We start from the raw sequence: 20732 nt of genomic DNA, 5'->3' as shown, positions 1-20732 counted from the left end.
TGGGTCGTGGAAATTGTAACTAAAACGTTTTATGAACCCAAGCATCTTATTGGCCTTGTTTATGATTGTATTATAATGATCTATAAATGTCACTTTAGAATCTACTAGTACACCAAGGTCTCTTATTCTTTCACATTTTTGTACTGGTTGACCTCCCAACAAAACTGTTGTGTTTGGCGTGTTTAACTTCCTGCTAATGGAAATGGAGTTACATTTTTTTACATTAAGTTTCAATAGGCTTTTCTGACACCATGTGTAAAATACATTTATTTCATTTTGGAATAACCTAAAATCTTCATTGTTTCTTATTTCGAAGTACAGTTTCATGTCGTCAGCATATATGAGAATATTAGTCTTACTAAGTATAAAAGAAACATCATTGACATACAAGATAAACAAAAGTGGGCCTAAATGAGATCCTTGAGGAACTCCTGAAGTTACATGTATTGGACTTGATTTAGCACTTTTGAATTTAACTATTTGTTGACGATTCGTGAGGTATGATTCAACCCATTTAAGAAGACCTGGTTCGAACCCTATTTTTTCCAATTTAAAGTTGTGCATTTGGACGAGTCGGACGTGTGCTCCGTATCTCACCACGCGATAGACCACGTATAAGTGGAGTTTTTCCCCCGCAAGTGCGGAAGGTTTTTTATATCGTACGTTTTCCTGCTTGTGCGAAGTGTAGTGTCGCAAGGTGGTATCCAGCGCAACCCGGGAAGCGAGGTGCTTGCATCATCGTACATCAAAGAAGAAGCATCGCATCCAAGAAAGTCATCTTTATCGCCATCATCAGCCCCTCCGTCATCGAAGAGGACGGCGGCGACGGGTGCGAAGGCAGACGCGACGGACAGCTTTACCATCGACCTGCCTGTGATAAATATCTACCTGCTTCGGTCAGATAAGTATCACTCTTTCGATACACTCTTTTGTCCGCCCAATTTGTTTTGATCGCTTTTGTCTATTGTATCCCCAGTCCACATTCGACCACGTGTTTTTTTTTACATCCATAACAGTGGTTCCCAAACTACTGTATACGGGTAAGGGTGTACAAACTGTAAATAACGGACCATTTTTTTTTGTTTTTTTTTTATTAGCTATTTTTTCTTTTTTTTTCAATACCGTTTTTTTGCATCCTACAGGGTGCGCTAAAATAAACATAAGAATTGAATTCGTATATTATTAGTACAAGTTTTTTTTTTTTGCTTTATTTTTTTTTTTTTTTCTATATATTATTAACATTGTTTGGTTTACAAACCAAACAGTTGTCGTCCTAAGGAAGAAAGTGCACTGTAAATACTTTAGGGTTTTTCTCTTCCTCTTTTGCACTTTTGAGTTATTTTCCATAAATTTGTTTCCACATGGACGATTCGATTGGAGGCGAAACGCCTCCTAATGATATCATTGCTCGTACGCGGTTTTATCAGCCATCTTCGCCTGGACCTTGGGTTGTCTATTTCCGGCGCAAATGCAAACCATTGAATATGCTTTCGATTTCTCGAGAGCTGACGCGTAAGTATCCTGGGACCGTTATTCACCAAGTGAAAGCATCCAAGCTGCGTGTTACCGCACCTAGCTACAAAGCAGCAAATGAAATTGCTCAACACGAAGCGTTTACTGTTGAATACGCCGTCTATGTGCCAGCACGAGAAGTGGAGGTGGAGGGGAAGATCCTCGACGAAATGCTGACATGTGAGGATATCAAGACCGGCTTTGGTCGATTCAAAAATAGGTCAATTCCTGATGTGGCTATCCTAGACTGTAAACGCTTATCTAAGGTTTCCATGGAAGGAAATAAAAAGGTGTACTCGCCTTCAGCGTTTTTTCGAGTGACTTTTCCAGGTTCCGTCCTCCCGGAATTTGTTGTAATTGATGGTGGTTTTTACCCAGTGCATCTTTTTAGGCCGAAGGTTTTTAATTGTACCAAATGCAAGCAGTTTGGTCACAGTGATAGCTTTTGCGACAACAAGCCCCGTTGTGGCAAATGCAACCAAGCTCATTTGGAGGACTCTTGCACACAGGAAGCGGAAAAATGTAGCTACTGTGGCGGAGATCCACACGACTTGCAAGTTTGCCCGGCTTACAAAAGACGCATTCGAAATGAGAGTCGCTCTATTATAAGGCGCTCCAAGCAGACCTATGCGGAGATGGTGAAATCTTTTAAAACACCAGATTCCGTGTCTGAATCAGCTGTCCCAGTTGAAAATCCCTATCAGGAGTTGTCTTCCGATGATCAGGACGATGGCGAAACTGATGAGGGTGGATCTCTTTCGGAGGTACACGCACCTGGAAAAAGGAAGTCATCATCTTCCCCGGGATTGCGCCGAAAGGTCTTTTTGAAGTCTTCCCTCAAAAGTTTGCCTAATGTCAAAGGGGACGGGGTAAACTTAAAAACTCCGAAGAATCAGGTTCCTCTAGCTTCAGATCCATGTTGTAGCAAGAACCTGTCACCCCCGTCTCCGCCTGTTAAATACACTTCAAAGAGAAATAATCGACAAGGTAGCAAGAAAAAAGCTACCAAAGTTCCTCGCAATTCAAGCAAGCCTCCTAGACCCAAGCGAGGACTGTTTACTTTTAGGGTTCTCGTGGATCGCTTATATGATGCCCTCAGCCTTCCAGAAACATTTAGAGGCATTATTGATATGTTTATACCTACAGTAGAAGAATATCTTCGGAATCTGACACAATCATGGCCCCTCCTTGCTGCGATCATATCTTTCGATGGATAATTCATCAAGTGAGGTACAAGATATGATCACTGTGCTACAGTGGAACTGTCATAGTCTAAAACCTAAATTAGACCAGTTTAAGTTTTTGATTCACAACTCTGATTGTGATATATTTGCCCTTTGTGAAACATGGCTTTCTTCTGAAGATGAACTCAACTTCCACGATTTTAACATTATACGCCAGGATAGAGATGACCATTATGGGGGAGTTCTTTTGGGGATCAAAAAGACTTACTCATTTTATAGAATTCCAATCGCGACTCATCCTGGCGTAGAAATCGTCGCTTGCCAAATAAACGTAAAGGGTAAAGAACTTTGCGTAGCTTCCGTTTACATTCCTCCAAGAATTTCAATTAACCGCCGTCATCTTTGGAATGCGGTTTCTGCACTATCACATCCAGTTTTAATTCTGGGTGATATGAACGCGCATGGTACAGGGTGGGGCGAACCATATGACGATAATAGAGCGGCCGTTTTCTATGATTTGTGCGACGATTTCAATTTGAACATTTTAAATACAGGTGAAGTGACACGTATTGCATCTGACGGCAAAGAAAGTCGTCTCGACCTATCACTGGGGTCAAGTTCACTATCATTCGATTGCTTGTGGAAGGTAATCGAGGATCCTCATGGTAGTGATCACTTACCCATTATAACCACCATAAAGCATAATAGTGAAAGGTCAGACCATCCAATTCAGGTTCCTTTTGACCTCACAAGGAATATCGATTGGCAAAAGTATGCAGAAGCGGTATCTTTTGGCATCGAATCATTCAATCCCCTCCCACCTTTGGATGAGTATCGATTCCTGTCTGAACTGATATATAAGAGTGCATTAGAATCACAAAAACGACGTGTTCCAAGTGCAACCTTCAAAAGAAGACCAGCCACACTAGGCTGGGATGATGATTGCACCCAGTTGTATCTTAAAAAATCTGATGCTTTCAAAACTTTTCGTAGGCACGGTACCTCAGATCTTTATCAAGAGTACGCAAAGCTCGAAAGACAGCTGAGAAACCTGCTGAAAGCGAAGAAGCGTAGTTATTGGCGACACTTTATTGAGGGTCTCTCAAGAGAAACTTCAATGACAACGCTTTGGAGAGTGGCTCGCAACATGCGAAACCGCTCTTCTTCTAATGAGAGTGACGAATACTCCAACCGTTGGATATTCAGCTTCGCGAAAAAGGTCTGCCCAGACTCAGTCCCAGCACAACCGATTTCTTGGGAAACATCCCCAAGAGACGGTTCTCTGGACAGACCCTTCACTATGCTGGAACTTTCTATGGCTCTTCTTTCATCAAACAATTCCGCTCCGGGAAGCGATATGATCAAGTTCAATCTTCTAAAGAATCTCCCAGATATCGCGAAAAGACGATTACTGGACCTGTTCAACTCATTCATGGAGAACAACATCGTTCCGCATGAATGGAGACAGGTCAAAGTAATAGCTATTCAAAAGCCTGGTAAACCAGCGTCTGATCATAATTCATACCGTCCAATTGCTATGTTATCATGTTTAAGGAAATTGTTGGAAAAAATGATCCTATCACGACTCGACCATTGGGTCGAATCGAATAACTTGCTTTCAAATACACAGTTCGGGTTTCGCAAGGGCAAAGGAACAAACGATTGTCTAGCGTTGCTTTCAACAGATATTCAACTGGCCTTTGCGGAAAAGGAGCAACTGGCTTCAGTTTTCTTGGATATTAAGGGCGCCTTTGATTCAGTTTCCATAGGAATATTGTCAGAAAAACTGCACAATAGTGGACTTCCAGGAATTTTAAATAATTTCTTGTATAATTTGTTGTCAGAAAAACATATGAGTTTCAATCTCGGACAACTGACAACTTCCAGAATTAGTTACATGGGCCTACCCCAAGGCTCATGTTTAAGTCCCTTGCTTTATAATTTTTACGTGAAAGACATTGATAGTTGCTTGGAAGGACAATGCACGCTAAGACAACTTGCAGATGATGCTGTGGTTTCTCTAAAAGGCCCACATGCAGAAATGTTGCAAAGACCATTGCAAAATTCTCTAAATAATCTGTCAATCTGGGCAAGAGATTTAGGGATCGAGTTTGCTCCGCAAAAAACTCAATTGGTTGTGTTTTCTAGAAAGCGGAACCCAGCCCAACTGAAACTCAATCTTTTGGGAATAGAAATCGACCAATCTTTGACTTCGAAATACCTTGGGGTCTGGTTTGATTCAAAAGGCACTTGGGGTACCCAAATCAAGTATTTGGTGCAAAAATGTCAACAAAGGATCAATTTTCTACGCACAATTACCGGAACATGGTGGGGTGCTCACCCGGAAGACCTCATAAAACTTTACAAAACGACTATTCTCTCTGTTATTGAGTATGGCTCTTTCTGCTTCCACTCAGCAGCAAACTGCCACCTAATGAAGCTGGAACGAATTCAATATCGTTGTTTGCGTATTGCCCTCGGTTGCATGCACTCAACGCATAATGCGAGCCTAGAGGTCCTGGCAGGGGTGAAACCTCTCCAGAACCGATTCTGGGAGCTCTCGTTAAGGTTACTTATCAAGTGTGGAGTGAGCAACACACTTGTTATTGAAAACTTCGAAGAAATGCTCAATCTGAACACTCAGTCAAAATTCATGAGAATCTATCTTTTCTACATGTCATCTGATATAAGCCTCCCAGGTTATAATCCTCCTCGTGTACACTTCACTAATGACAGTTCCTCTGTTAAATACGATCTGTCCATGAAACAAGCTATTCATGGAATACCAGATCAACTTCGATGTATATCTATTCCTCGCATTTTTAACGAAAAGTACCAAAATGTCAATTCCTGTAAGAGATTCTTCACTGATGGGTCTCGCATAAATGGATCCACTGGTTTCGGTGTCTTCAATGAAAATTTCACTGCCTTCCGCAAACTTCAGGAACCTTGTTCGGTTTATGTTGCTGAGCTGGCAGCAATCAACTTCGCTTTGGGGATGATTTCCAACATGCCCGTAGACCATTTCTTCATCTTCTCGGATAGCCTTAGTTCGATTGAGGCACTCCGGTCGATGAAACCTGTAAAACATTCATCTTACTTTCTTACAAAAATAAGGGAGCAGATGGGTGCACTGGTCGAAAGATCATACAAGATTACCTTTGTATGGGTCCCCTCACATTGCTCAATTTATGGCAATGAGAAGGCGGACTCTCTCGCAAAGGTGGGCGCACAGGAAGGTGAGATCTATGATAGAAGAATTTCAAATGATGAATTTTTCCATTTTGTTCGCCAGAGTTCTCTTCAAAGTTGGCAAAATGATTGGCGAGATGGCCAGCTGGGACGGTGGTTACATTCCATTATTCCTAATGTTTCTTTGCGAGTGTGGTGGTATGGTTTGGATGTAAGTCGCAATTTTATTCGCGTGATGTCAAGACTTATGTCCAACCATTACTCGCTAGACGCGCATTTACACAGGATTAACCTCGCGTTGAGCAATGTTTGTACTAAGTGCGGTTCCGGTTATGATGACATCGACCACGTAGTTTGGCAATGCCCGGATAATGACGCCTCCAGAGCGCTACTATTGGATACCCTTGAGGCCCGAGGTAGACAACCCTTTGTTCTTGTGAGAGATGTGTTGGGGACCCGCGATGTCACATACATGGGATGTATTTTCGACTTTCTTCGCTCTGCTGGTATAAAAGTTTAATTCGCTTGTGTTTTCTTCTCCAGTTTTTTTTTCTCTGTTTTGTCCTCTTTGTGTTACCAAGCTGCTCCTGGCCATCCGGAAGACCAAGTCCCAGAACAAGTTGGTACCAACACCACAAGGCACCGAATACGCTAGCAAGATGCGATTCACCACCGGATGAGCAGCAGTGAAACCTTTGACCCAATCCTTACCCTGTCCATCCCTCAAAATGTGACCTTCTAACCTCGAGCTGCCACGAGTACCCTGGCTTCCACCCATTACTAACAGATATCATTAAAAAGTTATTACTCTGTATAATGTATACTATTAAGTACAAAGAAAGATCCTCGGCTCCGTAAAGCGTTATACGCGATTGAGCCCCAAATAAATGAACTAGATAAAAAAAAAAAAAAAAAAAAACAAGATAAACAAAAGTGGGCCTAAATGAGATCCTTGAGGAACTCCTGAAGTTACATGTATTGGACTTGATTTAGCACTTTTGAATTTAACTATTTGTTGACGATTCGTGAGGTATGATTCAACCCATTTAAGAAGACCTGGTTCGAACCCTATTTTTTCCAATTTAAAGAGTAGCATGGGTATATCGATACGGTCAAAAGCTTTACTGAAATCTGTATAGATAGCCTCTACGTAGTTCCCATTATCCATGGCATTCAATGAGTAGTTAATGAATTCCACCAGATTTGTACTGGTAGAACGCCCTTTGAAGAAGCCATGTTGATTATGAGTTATCCTGTTTTTGATTTGCTGAAATAAATTTCCATTAATTATTGCTTCGAACAATTTGGGAATGCATGAAATAATAGCGATACCTCGGTAGTTACGCACGTCAGATTTCTTGCCGCTTTTGAATATGGGTATTAAGAAAGACTTTTTCCATGTTGATGGAAAATTACCTGTTTTAAGTGAAGTATTGAAAAGCCAAAATAATGGCGCCGTCAATTCCATTGACAAAGACTTCAAAAATAAAGGTGGGATCCCGTCAGGTCCAGGTCCTTTAGAGGCATCTAAATTGTTGAGAGCGTCTGTAACTTCATGTACTTTAACTTGATCAACGCGAATGTCTCTTGAATATTCTGGAATGAATGAAAAGTATTCACGCTCTCGATCTTCTTCCGAAAAAGTGGTATAAACTTCTTGGAAAAAAGTTGCAAAAAGTTTGCAGATTTTTTCTGCGTTGTCACCTGTTTTTTCGTCAAGTTGCATTTCCGAAGGAAAGTTGTCTGATTTTAGTTTGCTATTCACGAGATGATAAAAATTTTTTGGGCATGACTTTATTTCGAGCTCCGTTTTTGTATTGTATTCTTCGAACGCAAAATTAATGGCCAGATTTAATTGATCGCAAATATTTAAATAGTTTGATAAATTTTCATTGTTGCTATGTTTCTTATAAATTTTGTGAGCTTTCTGCTTACGATTTTTTAAATTTTTTATTTCTTTATTGAACCATACAGGATGTTTTGAGTTGCCATGACGTCTTTTCTTTTTTAATGGTACTTCAGTCTGTATTATCTCAAACATTTTCTCGTAGAATATGTCAACTGCAACATCGATATTGTCTTCATTTCTCAATAGTGTTTGCCAATCAATATCACTAAGTTTTTTCCTCAAACTTTCATAGTTAGCAGAACGATAGTCAAAAACTTCTTCAAATTCACAATCATCAGGTCTGTTGTTGGCATATACGAATATAGAAAACTCAAGAGCTGTGTGAAAAACTTCATTTTTCCATAATGGGGTCAGTGATTCTGCCACACAAAAATCTTCATCAATATTTGTCATTAATAAATCTAAAAAACAATCTTGCTGATTTCTCACATGATTAATATGATTAAGCCCAAGGCTTGCTGATTTATCACAAATGAACTGAAGCGTTTCGTTTTCACCAACAATTGGGAGCAAAATGCTCTCATTGTCAATATCTGCAATAAAGTCAATGTCACGCTGATTAAAATCGCCATAAATATGTACTTTTACTTCCGGGGGTAAGCCACTGATAATATTTTCTGCAGTATTGAAAAACTTTTCATATGTTGATGTCCTGGCATTATCCGGAGGAAAATAAACGGAAACAAAAATATGCGTTTCGTCAGCAATGTAGACTTTAACCCACACATGCTCAAACTCTTTGTATTTTGTGGTTGGGATGATTTCAGCATTTAAATTTGCAGAGACTGCAATTAAAACACCACCACCTGATTTTTTCTCTGAAATGCGATAATCACGGTCATCTCTAAAAACATTGTAAATGCTTCCAAAGATTTCCTCATTTCTGACTGATTCATCCCAACTAGTTTCCGTGCCCAAAATGATTGAAAAAGAGCAACTCAAAATTCGTTTGTGAATTTTATTAATCTTTGTTGCACTCTTCATACGATTAAAGTTTTGGCAGTAGACCAAAACCTCAGTTCTGGAGTTTGATTTTGGGTGATCAACATTTGAGGAATATGAGAGATTTAAACTATCGTTCTGTTCCCCATGAAACTTAAAGTTTGTATTAATATTATTGTCACTGCTGTCTATGTGCATTCCGCCGTCGTCATAGTTTAAATTATTAAAGATACATTTACTACATGTAGAATTAATAGCGTTACCTTCATCTAAGGAATGCGTCAATTTCGGCAAAAACACTGACAGCAACATGATCCATCCATGCGTGACGTCGATGCTGTAGCCGGACTCGTGGGCACTGAACGGCCATTGGTGGTGATTGGATTCAGCACTTCTCCTCTATGGAACTGAATGGACGGACGATACGAAGCTGATGATAGGCCCGAAAATAACTCTTTACCAGCAGCAAGTAGCTTCCCATCTGGAGAAAGACTGTTGCGACCGGCATTAGCGCCCCACGTGACTCGTTTGCATTGCTGGTTGTTGAAGCCTCGACTGCTGGACGACTGCATCTCCGGTCGACAAAAACTGTTCCTGTTGGAACTATTGTTGCGGTTGTTGTTGATATTAATCGAGTTTTTATTATTACGTTTTTCAGCGTTACTATTCCGGGTTCTGTTTGACTGAGTTGATAACTTATTTTTATTAAGCTTTTTACGTTTTCTTGCTTTTTCGGCATTTTTTTCCTGCTCCTCACGTCTTAACAATTTTGCATCATATTGGGACCAATCGGCCTTCCATACTTTTCTGGTACCCAAATAACGCCACCCATCATTTGTTTTGGGCGTAATTTTTGATGAATCCGTTTTCTTCGAGGATAAAACGTTACTTAATTCTGCTTCTAAACTGGAATATGATTCCAGTGATGCCGGTGAATACTCAGTGTTCTTTGAATTAATAATTTGTGCTGACCAAGTCTTTAATTCGTCAACAACATCAACAAACAAATTGTTACAACGTTTTGGCGCATTCGTAGTCAGATTTTCCACTATAACTCATTAAAACGAGCGTAAACCTCAAAATATTTTTTCATATTCGGATTCCTTGTAAAATTTCTGATATATTTGACCTATTGAACATTTAGTTTTCATTAGAAAAACGTGTTTAAAATGCGTATTTGTAGCGTGACGTTACAACGCGCTAGAATCCGACCCTCTCTAACGCGCTACCAACATCTTAAAAAATCTGCTCGGATTTTCATGATATTCTGAATTTGTTTTCCACCATTGAAATTTATTGGTTTGTTCTTCAATTCAATGGAATAAAACTTTTAAATTTCGGATTTGTTTTTGGATAATCGACTTTTACATTTCGTGACGTTACAACGCCCGTTCAGTTTCAAACAGGGTTCTGCTCGCGTTGTAACGTCACGAAAATGCACATCATGTTAAAATCAGAATAATCAGCCAAATTTGCCCGAATTTGTGAATATATCATTGCATTATCTTCACTACTTCAAGGGGAACTTTATTCTATTGAAAATCCGTTTTGTGAGAAATGGCTCGGGAGGCAAAGTTATTGCTATCAATAGTATGAATACTCCTTCATGAACACCGGCACCCGTCTTCGCTTTAGTATCACCCATATTCTTCTAGTTTTGTTCCAAAGACTAGCGAGATGAGATACATTATTTTACACCGCCAGATATTTAAAATTTTCAGCATATAACTCATCACGCTGTCGAGATAAGACACATTCTACCGTGACGTTACAACGTTTCTACGCATTCGTAGTCAGATTTTTCACTATAATTCATAAAAACGACTGTAAACTTCAAAATATTTTGTCATATTCAGATTCCTTGTAAAATTTCCGATATGTTTGACCTGTTTAACATAAAGTTTTCATTAGAAAAACTTATTTAAAATGCGTACCTATTAGTAGCGTGACGTTCCAACGCGCTAGAATTCGACTCCCTCTACCGCGCAACCAATATCTTGAAAAATTTGCTCTGATTTTTATTTAAAACTGAAAATTTCTCCCACCATTGTTCTTCAATGCAGTGAAATAAAACATATACGTTTCTGATTCGTTTTTGGATTTTTGCATTTCGTGACGTTACAACGCCCGTTCAGTTTCAATCAGGGTTCTGCTCGCGTTGTAACGTCTCGAAAATGCGCGTCATTTTAGTATCAGAATAATCAGCCAAATTTACCCGAATTTGTGAATATATTATTGCATTATTTTCACTGCTCCAAGAGCAACTTTATTCTATTGAAAATCCGTGTTGTGATAAATGGCTCGGAGCGCCAAGTTATTGCTATCAGCAGTATGAAAACTCCTTCATGAAGGTTAATGGTACCCATCTTCGGCCTAGTACCACCCATATTCATCTCATTTTGTCCCAAAGACTAAACCGTTGATATTCATTACTTCGCACCGCCAGATATTTAGATTTTGCAGCATAAATATTGCAGCATTATATTTTTTTGCAAATTTTTTTGGCACTTTATAAAAAGTTACAACATGTTGAATATTTTTTGAATAAATATAAAGTGCATGATTTTTTCAAAATTTTAACTACCACTAGTCAGTTAGAAACTTGAACCAAACGGCTTTTAAACTGAAAATTCTTGACAAGATAAACAACTTTTCCATTCTAAAGTCTAAAGTCTAAGTAATTAGAGTCCTGAGATATATGAGTTTCAATTTCGTAGGTGTTACGTTTGTTTGTCGGTGATTCTTGTTATATAAAAATAGATGGAACACTGACGTAATATCCATTCCATATATTTCAAGATCCTAACTATTTAGACAGTTGGTGTCCTCGACAAAATTGTGTGGCTGATCAAGAACTTTCAATTGATAGGCCGTATGATTTCAAATTGTTCCACTAGGCGGCGCTAGTGGGCATACACATTTTTAGTTTTACTTACCTCAGGATCGTGATTAATTGGAAAGATGGTTGCTTCATTAAAGTTGTTTGGTAGATCAAGGGATTTCAGTTTAATAGCCGTATGGTATTAATTTCTGCCACACAGTGGGGGTAGTTGCAATTTTCAAAAGCATGCCAATTTTATTAATTACGCAAAACACATTCAACAAGCCGTAACTTTTTATAAAATATATCAAAAATTCTCAAATTTTGACTGATAGTTCCTTATCTTGTTATCTGTAATTTCTACAAATTTGGACTTGATTGGTTAGCTCTACACAAATATGGAGCGCTTTAAGCAGAATCATATTTTTAAATGTTGTTCTATTAATTCTTATATCTTAGGAATAAGTGAATCAAATCAAATTAAATTTTGAAAGTTAAGAATTATATATTGATCTTTGATTACTATTTGATTTGAATACAATGTGTCCAAAGTGAAAAAAGTTGCAGCTTGTAGAATACTTTTCAAGAAATTCTAATCCCTTCACTGCTTTTGCAAAATGGATACTAACGTCTTCTAGTGGCAATATCTCGCATCTATTGGTCAATCAACTGCAAGTCCTTTACTTACCAAACAACTTTGCCGAAGAAATCGTATTTCTATGTAATAGGGATCCAGAGATGTATGAAATTTAAAATTTGTAAGTTCTCTAGCGCTACCTGTTGGTGGAACTTTAAATCCAATTATCCATCAACTGTAAGCCTTCGACCAACTTAATAACTTTGAAATTTCGTCAGTGTTTCGTCTGTTGGCTACTGATATCACAGAAATTTTCGGTTTTGGCCAAACACCATCTCCCCCGTCCTTCAAAAGTCTACGTAGTTTATGAACGGGCAATGGTACGCAATTTATAAACGATATCTTGAAAAAGAGCTTATACACAACGAGAACGAAACTGTTTTGAATATAGAACTACGTTTGTCCAATTCAGAAGCCGTCCAAGCCAGAACGATTTGGTCTTTTCCACAGAACTTTTTTTCGTGACGTTACAACGCAAACTTCAACCAGGTGAAACTCAGGCTTCCGTGAACCGATTTTCTTTCTTTTAGTCTCATTTGAAAGATCTTTTCGAGTACAAAGAGCATACAAAATGTCATATTTGTAACGTTTTCCGTATTTGAATAAAATTTAAAAATGTTGATTTTTCGTGACGTTACAACGCAATAAAAACCCATACTATGATCAGCCATATTTCAGAGTTGTTAAGTCTTCCGATTAAAAATATTTTTATGCTAAAAAATCTACACACATTTATCTACAAATGATGGAAAACTTTTGAAAAATCAGTGTGTTGGTGCTTAAAATACGACAGTTTGGATGAAAAGTGTGCCTAAATGACTTAAAATCACGATTTTAATGTTAATCTTAATCGTCGTTCAATTTATATTTATTGTCATACTAATATGATGTTGAATACATTTTTGGATGGCAAAAGTAATGTAGAATGTGATAAAAATGTCAAATATGCCATAACTCAACTTTGAAAAATTGGTATTGATGATCCGGGGCCCGTAGAATATGTCAAAAACACTCAGCGAAGCTTCGCGAATCACATGCGAGTGCTTGCCAGCTTCGTTTACTTGCGAATAAAGAAGTGCGAGTATTCTCGGGTCCCTGTTGGTCACGAGTAGGTTTGTTTTGGTTTGTGTCTGCTCAGCTGCAATCTTCATCATTTTCCATCACTGATCGTCTCTCCTTTTAGAACCTCACGATCAAACACAAAGCGATTTTTTGTTCTACACTTTGCATTTATATTCATATGGCGTGCACTTAAATGCAATTCCCGCACCTCCACTAGTTCTTCACGAATAAAAAACTCATGAGTGTTTTTGTTTTGCTTCTTACTCACGAAGCAGGCGGCTGCGAATAAACTTACACACTGTTTACTCTCGGAATCGTGAGTAAGCATAGTGTTGACTTTGCACTCGCGAATTACTTCATGATGAGAATAATTCCATCACTGGAGACGATCGCTGCTGTTGGATGTGGCTGACTCTGCCTTGAACGAGGGTGGGCTTGAGTGGATTTGGCGTGATTCTATTCTGTTTGATGGACTACGTTTGTCTTATCAAGTGATGGTTAAAGCGAGTGTCGTTCGACATTGACAAGACTGCTCCTAATCGCTCCTTCGAGTGCAATGTTGAACAACAAATTTCCCAGCTCGCAGAGCATCCCCCTGCTTCAATCAATCAAAGGTCACAAACGAGGTAAAAAGTTCGTCTGCGATCCGAATACTTGATTTTGATTCATCCAGCGTTGCGCGTATTAGCCTAATTAGTTTCGCCGGAAAACCATGTTCTGACATTATCTGCCAAAGCTGACGTACAGGGGATGGCCAAAATGTTTGGGATTGGCAACTTTTTTTCTCTCACAAAAATATTCAACTTGCTGTAACTTTTCAAAGAATGCATCAAAAATTCTCAAATTTTGACAGTTTGTTCACCTATTTTATGTGCATGATTGGTACAAATTTGAGCTCGATTGGTTAATCTTTCGCGAAGTTAGAACCGTTCTGGTAAAACACTATTTTTTGACAATTAATTTTTGAACTGTCATATCTCGGAAACCAGTGAACCGAATTCAATGAAATTTGTAACGTTTATCAACAATATATTGATACTTGATACGACGCTATAAAATGTAATATTTTCTCACGATGAATAAAGTTATACCGGTTTGACATTTTGACCCATATAGAGGAAAATAAGTCAAATTTACAATATAATACAACAATTACTAAATGTGTTATTTTTTCAATCCAAATAGGCTCTAATATATCTTATCAGAGATATCTTTAGAACAGAAGCAGAAAATCTTTGGATATCAACACTAAACTTTAATGACATTGATGTAAAAAAAATACATTTTTTCGAGAAAGACCCAAAAAGTTTCAGGCCATGATAACTTTTTTCAACGTTCAAAAAGTACCTCTGTTTTAATGCCGTGAGAAACATCAATGTATTGTTGATAAACGTTCAAAAGTTCATTAAATTCGGTTCACTGGTTTTCGAGAAATGACAGTTCAAAAATAACTTGTCTAAAAAATAGTGTTTTACGAGAACGATTCTAGCTTCGCGAAAGATTAACCAATCGAGCTCAAAATTGTACCAATGATGCACATATAGTAGGTAAACAAACAATCAAAATCTGAGATTTTTTGATGCACTCTATGAAAAGTTACAGCGTTTTGAACATTTTTGTGAGAAAAAAAGTATCCTATCCCAAACATTTTGGCCATCCCCTGTATATTCACTTAATCGTACACGCTCAGAAAACCGTTCTGATAAACGTGAACAAACAAACGCAAATATGAGAACAAGCAAAATATATTTAATATACACCGTGAACTGGAACTAGTTCCAGCTGTCAATATGGGCGTTCTGGAAAACGTGAAATCTAGTTCACGGAGTACATTTCTTATTGTTGTTATCGTTGCTATGCATAGTTCCCGTTTGTTCCCGTTGCCGTGATTGGGAGTGCTCGTATATCGGAACGGATTTTTTTTGCGTGTACGCTGCTTAAAATCAATGAACAGATGATGAGTCTGCCTGCAAGTTATATTCTGTATTTAGGATCATCCGCAGGTTAAATATATAATCCGTCGTTAATCGGGCCTCACAAAAATCGGCTTGCTATTCACCGACGAAGGACCCCTCAAGAGGAATCAGTGTATTGAACAGGACACGCGTATCTCATATGCCAAATTTATAAGAGTAAACGCTGTGCAATTGGCTTTGCACACTCGTCTGTGCCCTTTTTTGTAGGTTGGGCGTATGAAGCCATCCTTCCAGCTGTTAGTCAAATCTTCATCCTCCCAAATCTTTGCAATAATCTGGTGGATTTATTGATATAGTTGCTTGCGTCCGATCTTTGTAAGGAGGATCCTGCTAGGGGTCCTTAAATTCCTGGTTTTAGCGCCAGACGACGACGTCGTCTACCAAGAGCTCCAGATTCAAAATGCCCAGCTAGCAACGTCAGTGCCCACCAACAGGATCCACCTCCAATTCCTACCCACCAAATACTCCGTAGTCCCAAAATCCAAAGTCCTATATTCCCAAAAACTTTCCACTTCCAATTCAATTTTAGGTAATTTTCTGAATTATATAAGGTTAAGAAGATGATTTAGTAGCAGAGAGAAAAGTTTATTGAAGGAGTAAAACGATACGTAAAAATAAGTCGATCGATTTCAACGATTAAAATTCATCGTATTTTCCTCTCATAAAAAAACGTCTACAATGCCCTGACCTTCCTCCTATTAGAGCTAGCTGGCTACTGAGCGGCTATCGGCAGTTCTCCCGGAGCTTACGCTGGCCAACGGTACCGAACCTCTCCGATAGTCTCTCACTCCCTAGCTGTGACGTCACTACCCTGTTCGTGTGTCTTCCGTGAGTCGTTCTAACCCCCTAATCTGCGTTCTTCCCCTACTAATACACTTTGTGTTTTCCCTACTAATTCTCGTTGCGTTTCGTGTGTGTTGTTGTTTTCTGGGTTCGTGTACTTACGGTTGGACGATGATTACAGACCTCGACCGGTCCCCATGCAGGGGGAATGGGGGGGATAGATAGATCCCGACGATGCTGATTGCCTGTGTGCGAGCTCGATCACGAAGCACTTTCCGAACGAGACCGGCGTGTGCAGTGCGTCTGGCGGCCGTTGATTACGCACACTGATGCACGGCTACGGCCCGTGCGGGGTGGAGATGGTGGAGACGGGTGGTTGTTTATCTTGCTCCTTCGATGAGGGGTGGTGGGGCAGCATGCACGGTCACAACGATAATGCTCGCCGCGCCGCGGGTCGTATCCGTTCCCTGGGAAGTCGGTGGGTACACTCCGATCGGCAGATCGTCGGAACGTGAGTCTGGCGGTTACGCTGGCGTTGGGATTCTTTCCCTTTAATGGACACTCCCACTCGACGGACAATCACGTGTAGCGGATGTGATTCACGATGGGGGCCAAGCTTACACTCCGATGGCCAACGCGCTCCAGACGTACCTATAGTGGCCCGAAGCCACGAGACGATAGGTACACCCGGGGTAACCTCGCCGTGTACCAAGCACCAATCCACTCGCTTCCGTTATGTGCGGGGTATGCGACCACTAATAATTCACCACGGGTTCGTCATGCACCGAACTCACACCGATTATCCCAACGGTGGATGCCACCGGGTTGTGGCCACTGTAGAAAACAAATTCTTAGAACCCAGCACACACATATTCCCTTACAATCCTCAAAATTACCTGATCTTTCTCACTTCGGTAACACCGTAATTTCTGCCTCCGACTCACTTTCTATAAAATTCTGCACTCTAGTTTTTCGTAAATAAATTTTCGTTTAAGTTTTAATTTTTTTTTACTAATATGCATGAAACTTACTTTTTAAGCACAATTTTAAATGCACGACTCACGATTTTAATTGTTATAAAAAATATAGGTTTATCTGAAAATAGCAATGAATTTACTCGTTAAAATTTCACTCACTTTTCTTTTTAAACTAGTTTTATACTTGTATTAGCTATTGATTAAGGAACACTTTCTCACTGAACTAAATATCAACTTCTGATAACTTGACTCCTTGGCGGTCCAAAAGGGAAAGAACGAATAATCGCTCCCGGTTGACCAAGAAAGTTATCATATATAATTTTCTACTTAATTCGAGGGTTTCCGGTTTCTTTCTTGATTTCAATTTTGTATGTAAAAATTTTCTTGCGTTTAAAATAACATTTTCTTATGGTTTCCTGTTGATCAACTTTCGTCACCAACTATCATATCAATCTCTAAACACACACATATAAACATTGAATTCGAGCACTTTTCATTTCTTACTGTTGCCTATCTCACAGGCGTGAGATGGCTAACGCTACTATTTGAAACGGCGGATTTTCACCAAATCTGCTCGTTTCATTATCCCCAACTTTCCCCCAAAAAAAAAAATATGTCAAATATTTTTTTTTTTTTTTTACTAACCTTTTCTCCGTTTTTTTTCAAAAATCACAAATTCTACAAACTTATTCACTTTCCTAATTTTCAGACTTAAATACTACTATTTACACTTATTCCAAATATCGAGCAATTATTTACAATACCGGTTCCGTTTACGTATTTAATCGAATTTAAACATGCCGAGAGAGTTCCGACGCGACCGTAATTTCGTTCCCGCACCAGAAAACTAACTGGTAAATTACGCTTTCTACTTGATATCCAACGATATCTTACACCAATACTTTTATTGGAAGAAATCTGGGCTTTGTGTTCCCAACCACCACATATGCCAATTACCGAAAAATGTACCTGAACTTCTGTCGGTCATATTCGTATCAACAAAATGTAGCTAACACATATTTATTACTCCATATAAGTATATGGACACGATTCAAAAACTCTACAAATATCCGAAGATTACTCTCTTTTCCCTCTCTCGGTTCAAAGTGAGTGGTGAAATACTGGGCTATTGTAACGTTTCAAAATTTGGCTGTGGTTTAGTCTATTGTCAAATCTCGGTGCACACAGTGCGTTATCTACAGCAATGACATTATATGGAATGAATATCTGGCTATTGCAGAGAAATTGTATATGGCATGCTTACAGGATCTACCGGCGCATCTTCCTCCAAAACGTAAGTACCAATTTCCGTAAATATAAAATACAGCTATAACCTTAACTTTTGTGATCTAATACTCTTACTATTTTTCGCTAATTTTCCTTTCTACCTTGATCAAAAATTCCATACTTTGACCTCTTGACCTCTACTCTATTGTTAACCGATGAAACTACTGTCTCGATCACTTCATGATAGATCAGTGTTTCCAGCTATTTAATTTTATATGAATCTTTTAGAATCTTTTTCCAAAGATAAAAAGTTTCCTGTCTTATTTTAGTTTTTTTTTTCATTATTATTTACACTATTTACATTTTAAGCTTTTATTAATGACTTATTTATTTCATTTTAGCACGAGACTGAACGATGAACGTCATTATGCATTGGTTTAGATAGATGTTGTCTCGTTTCGTGGTTTTGGTAAGTTCTACGGTTCTTATTTATGCTTCATCGTTATGCTTTATGAATGGTACTTATGCCATCATATTGTTATTACCGACTCTGCGTGTTTTATGAGGGAAACCTCAAACATTCCCTTTTAGTTTCTGTACATAGCTCGACGTTTTATAAAAGAAAAAGTGTTCTGTACGTTAATTTTTTAGTTTCCATTTTAAAATTTCAAGAATTTTATTTCTTTTTGTTTTTTAAACTAATTAATTGAAATATTTTTAGTTAAAATTACCAATTTCCTTTGATTTTGTCAAATGTAGATTTTTATACCCTTTTTAGTTAATTTTATGTACATTTAGATTTTATTATTTTAACCCCGAATCTAGTTTTTTTCGGTGTTATTACCGCTTTTATTATACATGATTCAAATTTTATCATTTGAGTTGTTAAATTTTACCGACTTTTCGTGTTTTTTGTTCTGATTTCCAGTTTATTTGTTTGTGTACATAGCTTTACCTCTTCCGTTTTTAATTACCGATTTTACGTGTTTTATTTGTTCTTTTATTAGTATTCATAGTTTATTTACATAGCTTTAGGTCCTATTTTACTTAAATTCTTTTTAGTTGCGATACATGATACATTCCTAGGTTTTTACCATTCAAATCTTCTAGAATGTAACAATACTCTCCCACTTTTTTCTTTACAATGGCTTCAGAATATTTCGGAGCCAGTTTTGCATTGAATCCTTTTCCTTTGTCTGACAAGAAATAGTTTTTCTTTAAAATTCTCTGCCCTATTTCAAAGTGTACCATTTTACCAGCGCGGAGGTTATAGTATTTCGAATATTTTTCATATGCTATCTTTAGATTTTTGCGAACTTCTTCGAAGATTTGTTTCATCTTTTCGTTGTGTTCTTGTTCTTCTGGACTTACATCTTGTTCCAAATCCCTTATTGCCTGATATTCTTCCCCTGAGCTAATCTGGTTCCTACCGAAATTTACGAAATAGGGAGAAAAATTACTTGATGAATGGATTGCATTATTGATTGCATGACTGATTTTGTAGATATTTGTGTCCCATTCATCTTGCTCCTTCTTAATGAGGGCCCTAATTGCGGACGTAATTACGCGATTTGTTCTTTCTGCGTTATTTACCTGCGGAAAATATACCGGGGTCAGCCAATGGGTTACGCCATATTTTTGTAAAAGATTCTTGAATTCCTTCGATGTAAATTGCGCTCCATTGTCGGATAGGACAATTTCGGGAACGCCAAACAATAAAAAGATCATATTTTCCATGAAAAAAGATAATTGTCTTGCTTTTGCCTCTTTGAGGGGCTGTATGACCACAAATTTTGAAAATATATCAGTTATAACTAGCAAGCACGTATTACCTGATCGTTTCGCCCGGGGAAAAGGGCCAACGTAATCTATGGCAATCACTTGCCAAGGATTATTGGCAATTTTCTGTTTGCCCATTGGTGGTACGTGGTTAACATTATCGGATTTGGACGTTTTACAAACGATACAGCCCTCACAAAACCGTTTGACCTCGGAGTACATTTGCGGCCAGTAATATTTTTCCCTTATTTTGCCTAGCGTTTTTTCTGTACCTAAATGGGCGATTTCATGAATTTCCCTTATCAATTCAAACCTTTCTTGCTTTTCTGGAATTCGCTTCCAATCAAACCTCCTATCTGATATTTTTGATTCATCTTTCACGTACTTGTAAATCGTGCTGTCCACTACTTTAAACTCTTTGTACTTTAGTGGATCGGCGTTAATTTTACCAAGCATTCCCTTGTAGTCTGAGTCCTCCCATTTTGCTTTAATGGTGCTGAGCGATCTCGAAAGACAGTCAGCAATTATATTGTCCCGTCCTTTCCTATATTCAATACTGAAGTCAAATTGTTGTAGTTTAAGGGCCCACCTGCATAGCTTTGCTGAACCCTTCTCAGCACTAACTTTTGAAAGCCAGACCAAGCTTCGTGCGTCAGTAATAACTCGGAAATGCGTTCCTTCAATATAATTTCGGAATGCTTCTATCGCCCATAGTACCGCTAAACATTCTT

General features: G+C 38.5%; 2 protein-coding genes across 3 annotated transcripts in view; one reads left to right on the top strand and one right to left on the bottom strand.

Moving 5' to 3' along the window:
- The window catches only part of LOC109401325 (uncharacterized), a 332029-nt gene that overhangs the window by 142181 nt on the left and 169116 nt on the right, over nucleotides 1-20732 (top strand). The window lies entirely within an intron of this gene.
- Nucleotides 6553-8828, bottom strand: LOC134284204 (uncharacterized). Its single transcript, XM_062842807.1, has 2 exons — nucleotides 7824-8828; nucleotides 6553-7592 (listed from the first exon to the last, which is right to left on the bottom strand). The coding sequence occupies exons 1-2, from the start codon at nucleotides 8779-8781 to the stop codon at nucleotides 6781-6783; spliced, it is 1770 nt and encodes a 589-aa protein (XP_062698791.1). The 5' UTR covers nucleotides 8782-8828; the 3' UTR covers nucleotides 6553-6780.

The sequence above is a fragment of the Aedes albopictus genome, chromosome 3 (genome assembly GCF_035046485.1).
Source record: "Aedes albopictus strain Foshan chromosome 3, AalbF5, whole genome shotgun sequence".
Lineage (NCBI taxonomy): Eukaryota > Metazoa > Arthropoda > Insecta > Diptera > Culicidae > Aedes > Aedes albopictus.
This window is presented reverse-complemented; position numbering and strand designations above follow the sequence as displayed.

Coding starts and splice junctions, on each gene's coding strand:
- LOC134284204 (XM_062842807.1), bottom strand. CDS start 8,781: ATGAAGAGTGCAACAAAGATTAATAAAATTCACAAACGAATTTTGAGT. Junction 7,593..7,823: donor AATAAAAAATTTAAAAAATC/GTAAGCAGAAAG, acceptor ACGAAAAAACAG/GTGACAACGCAGAAAAAATC.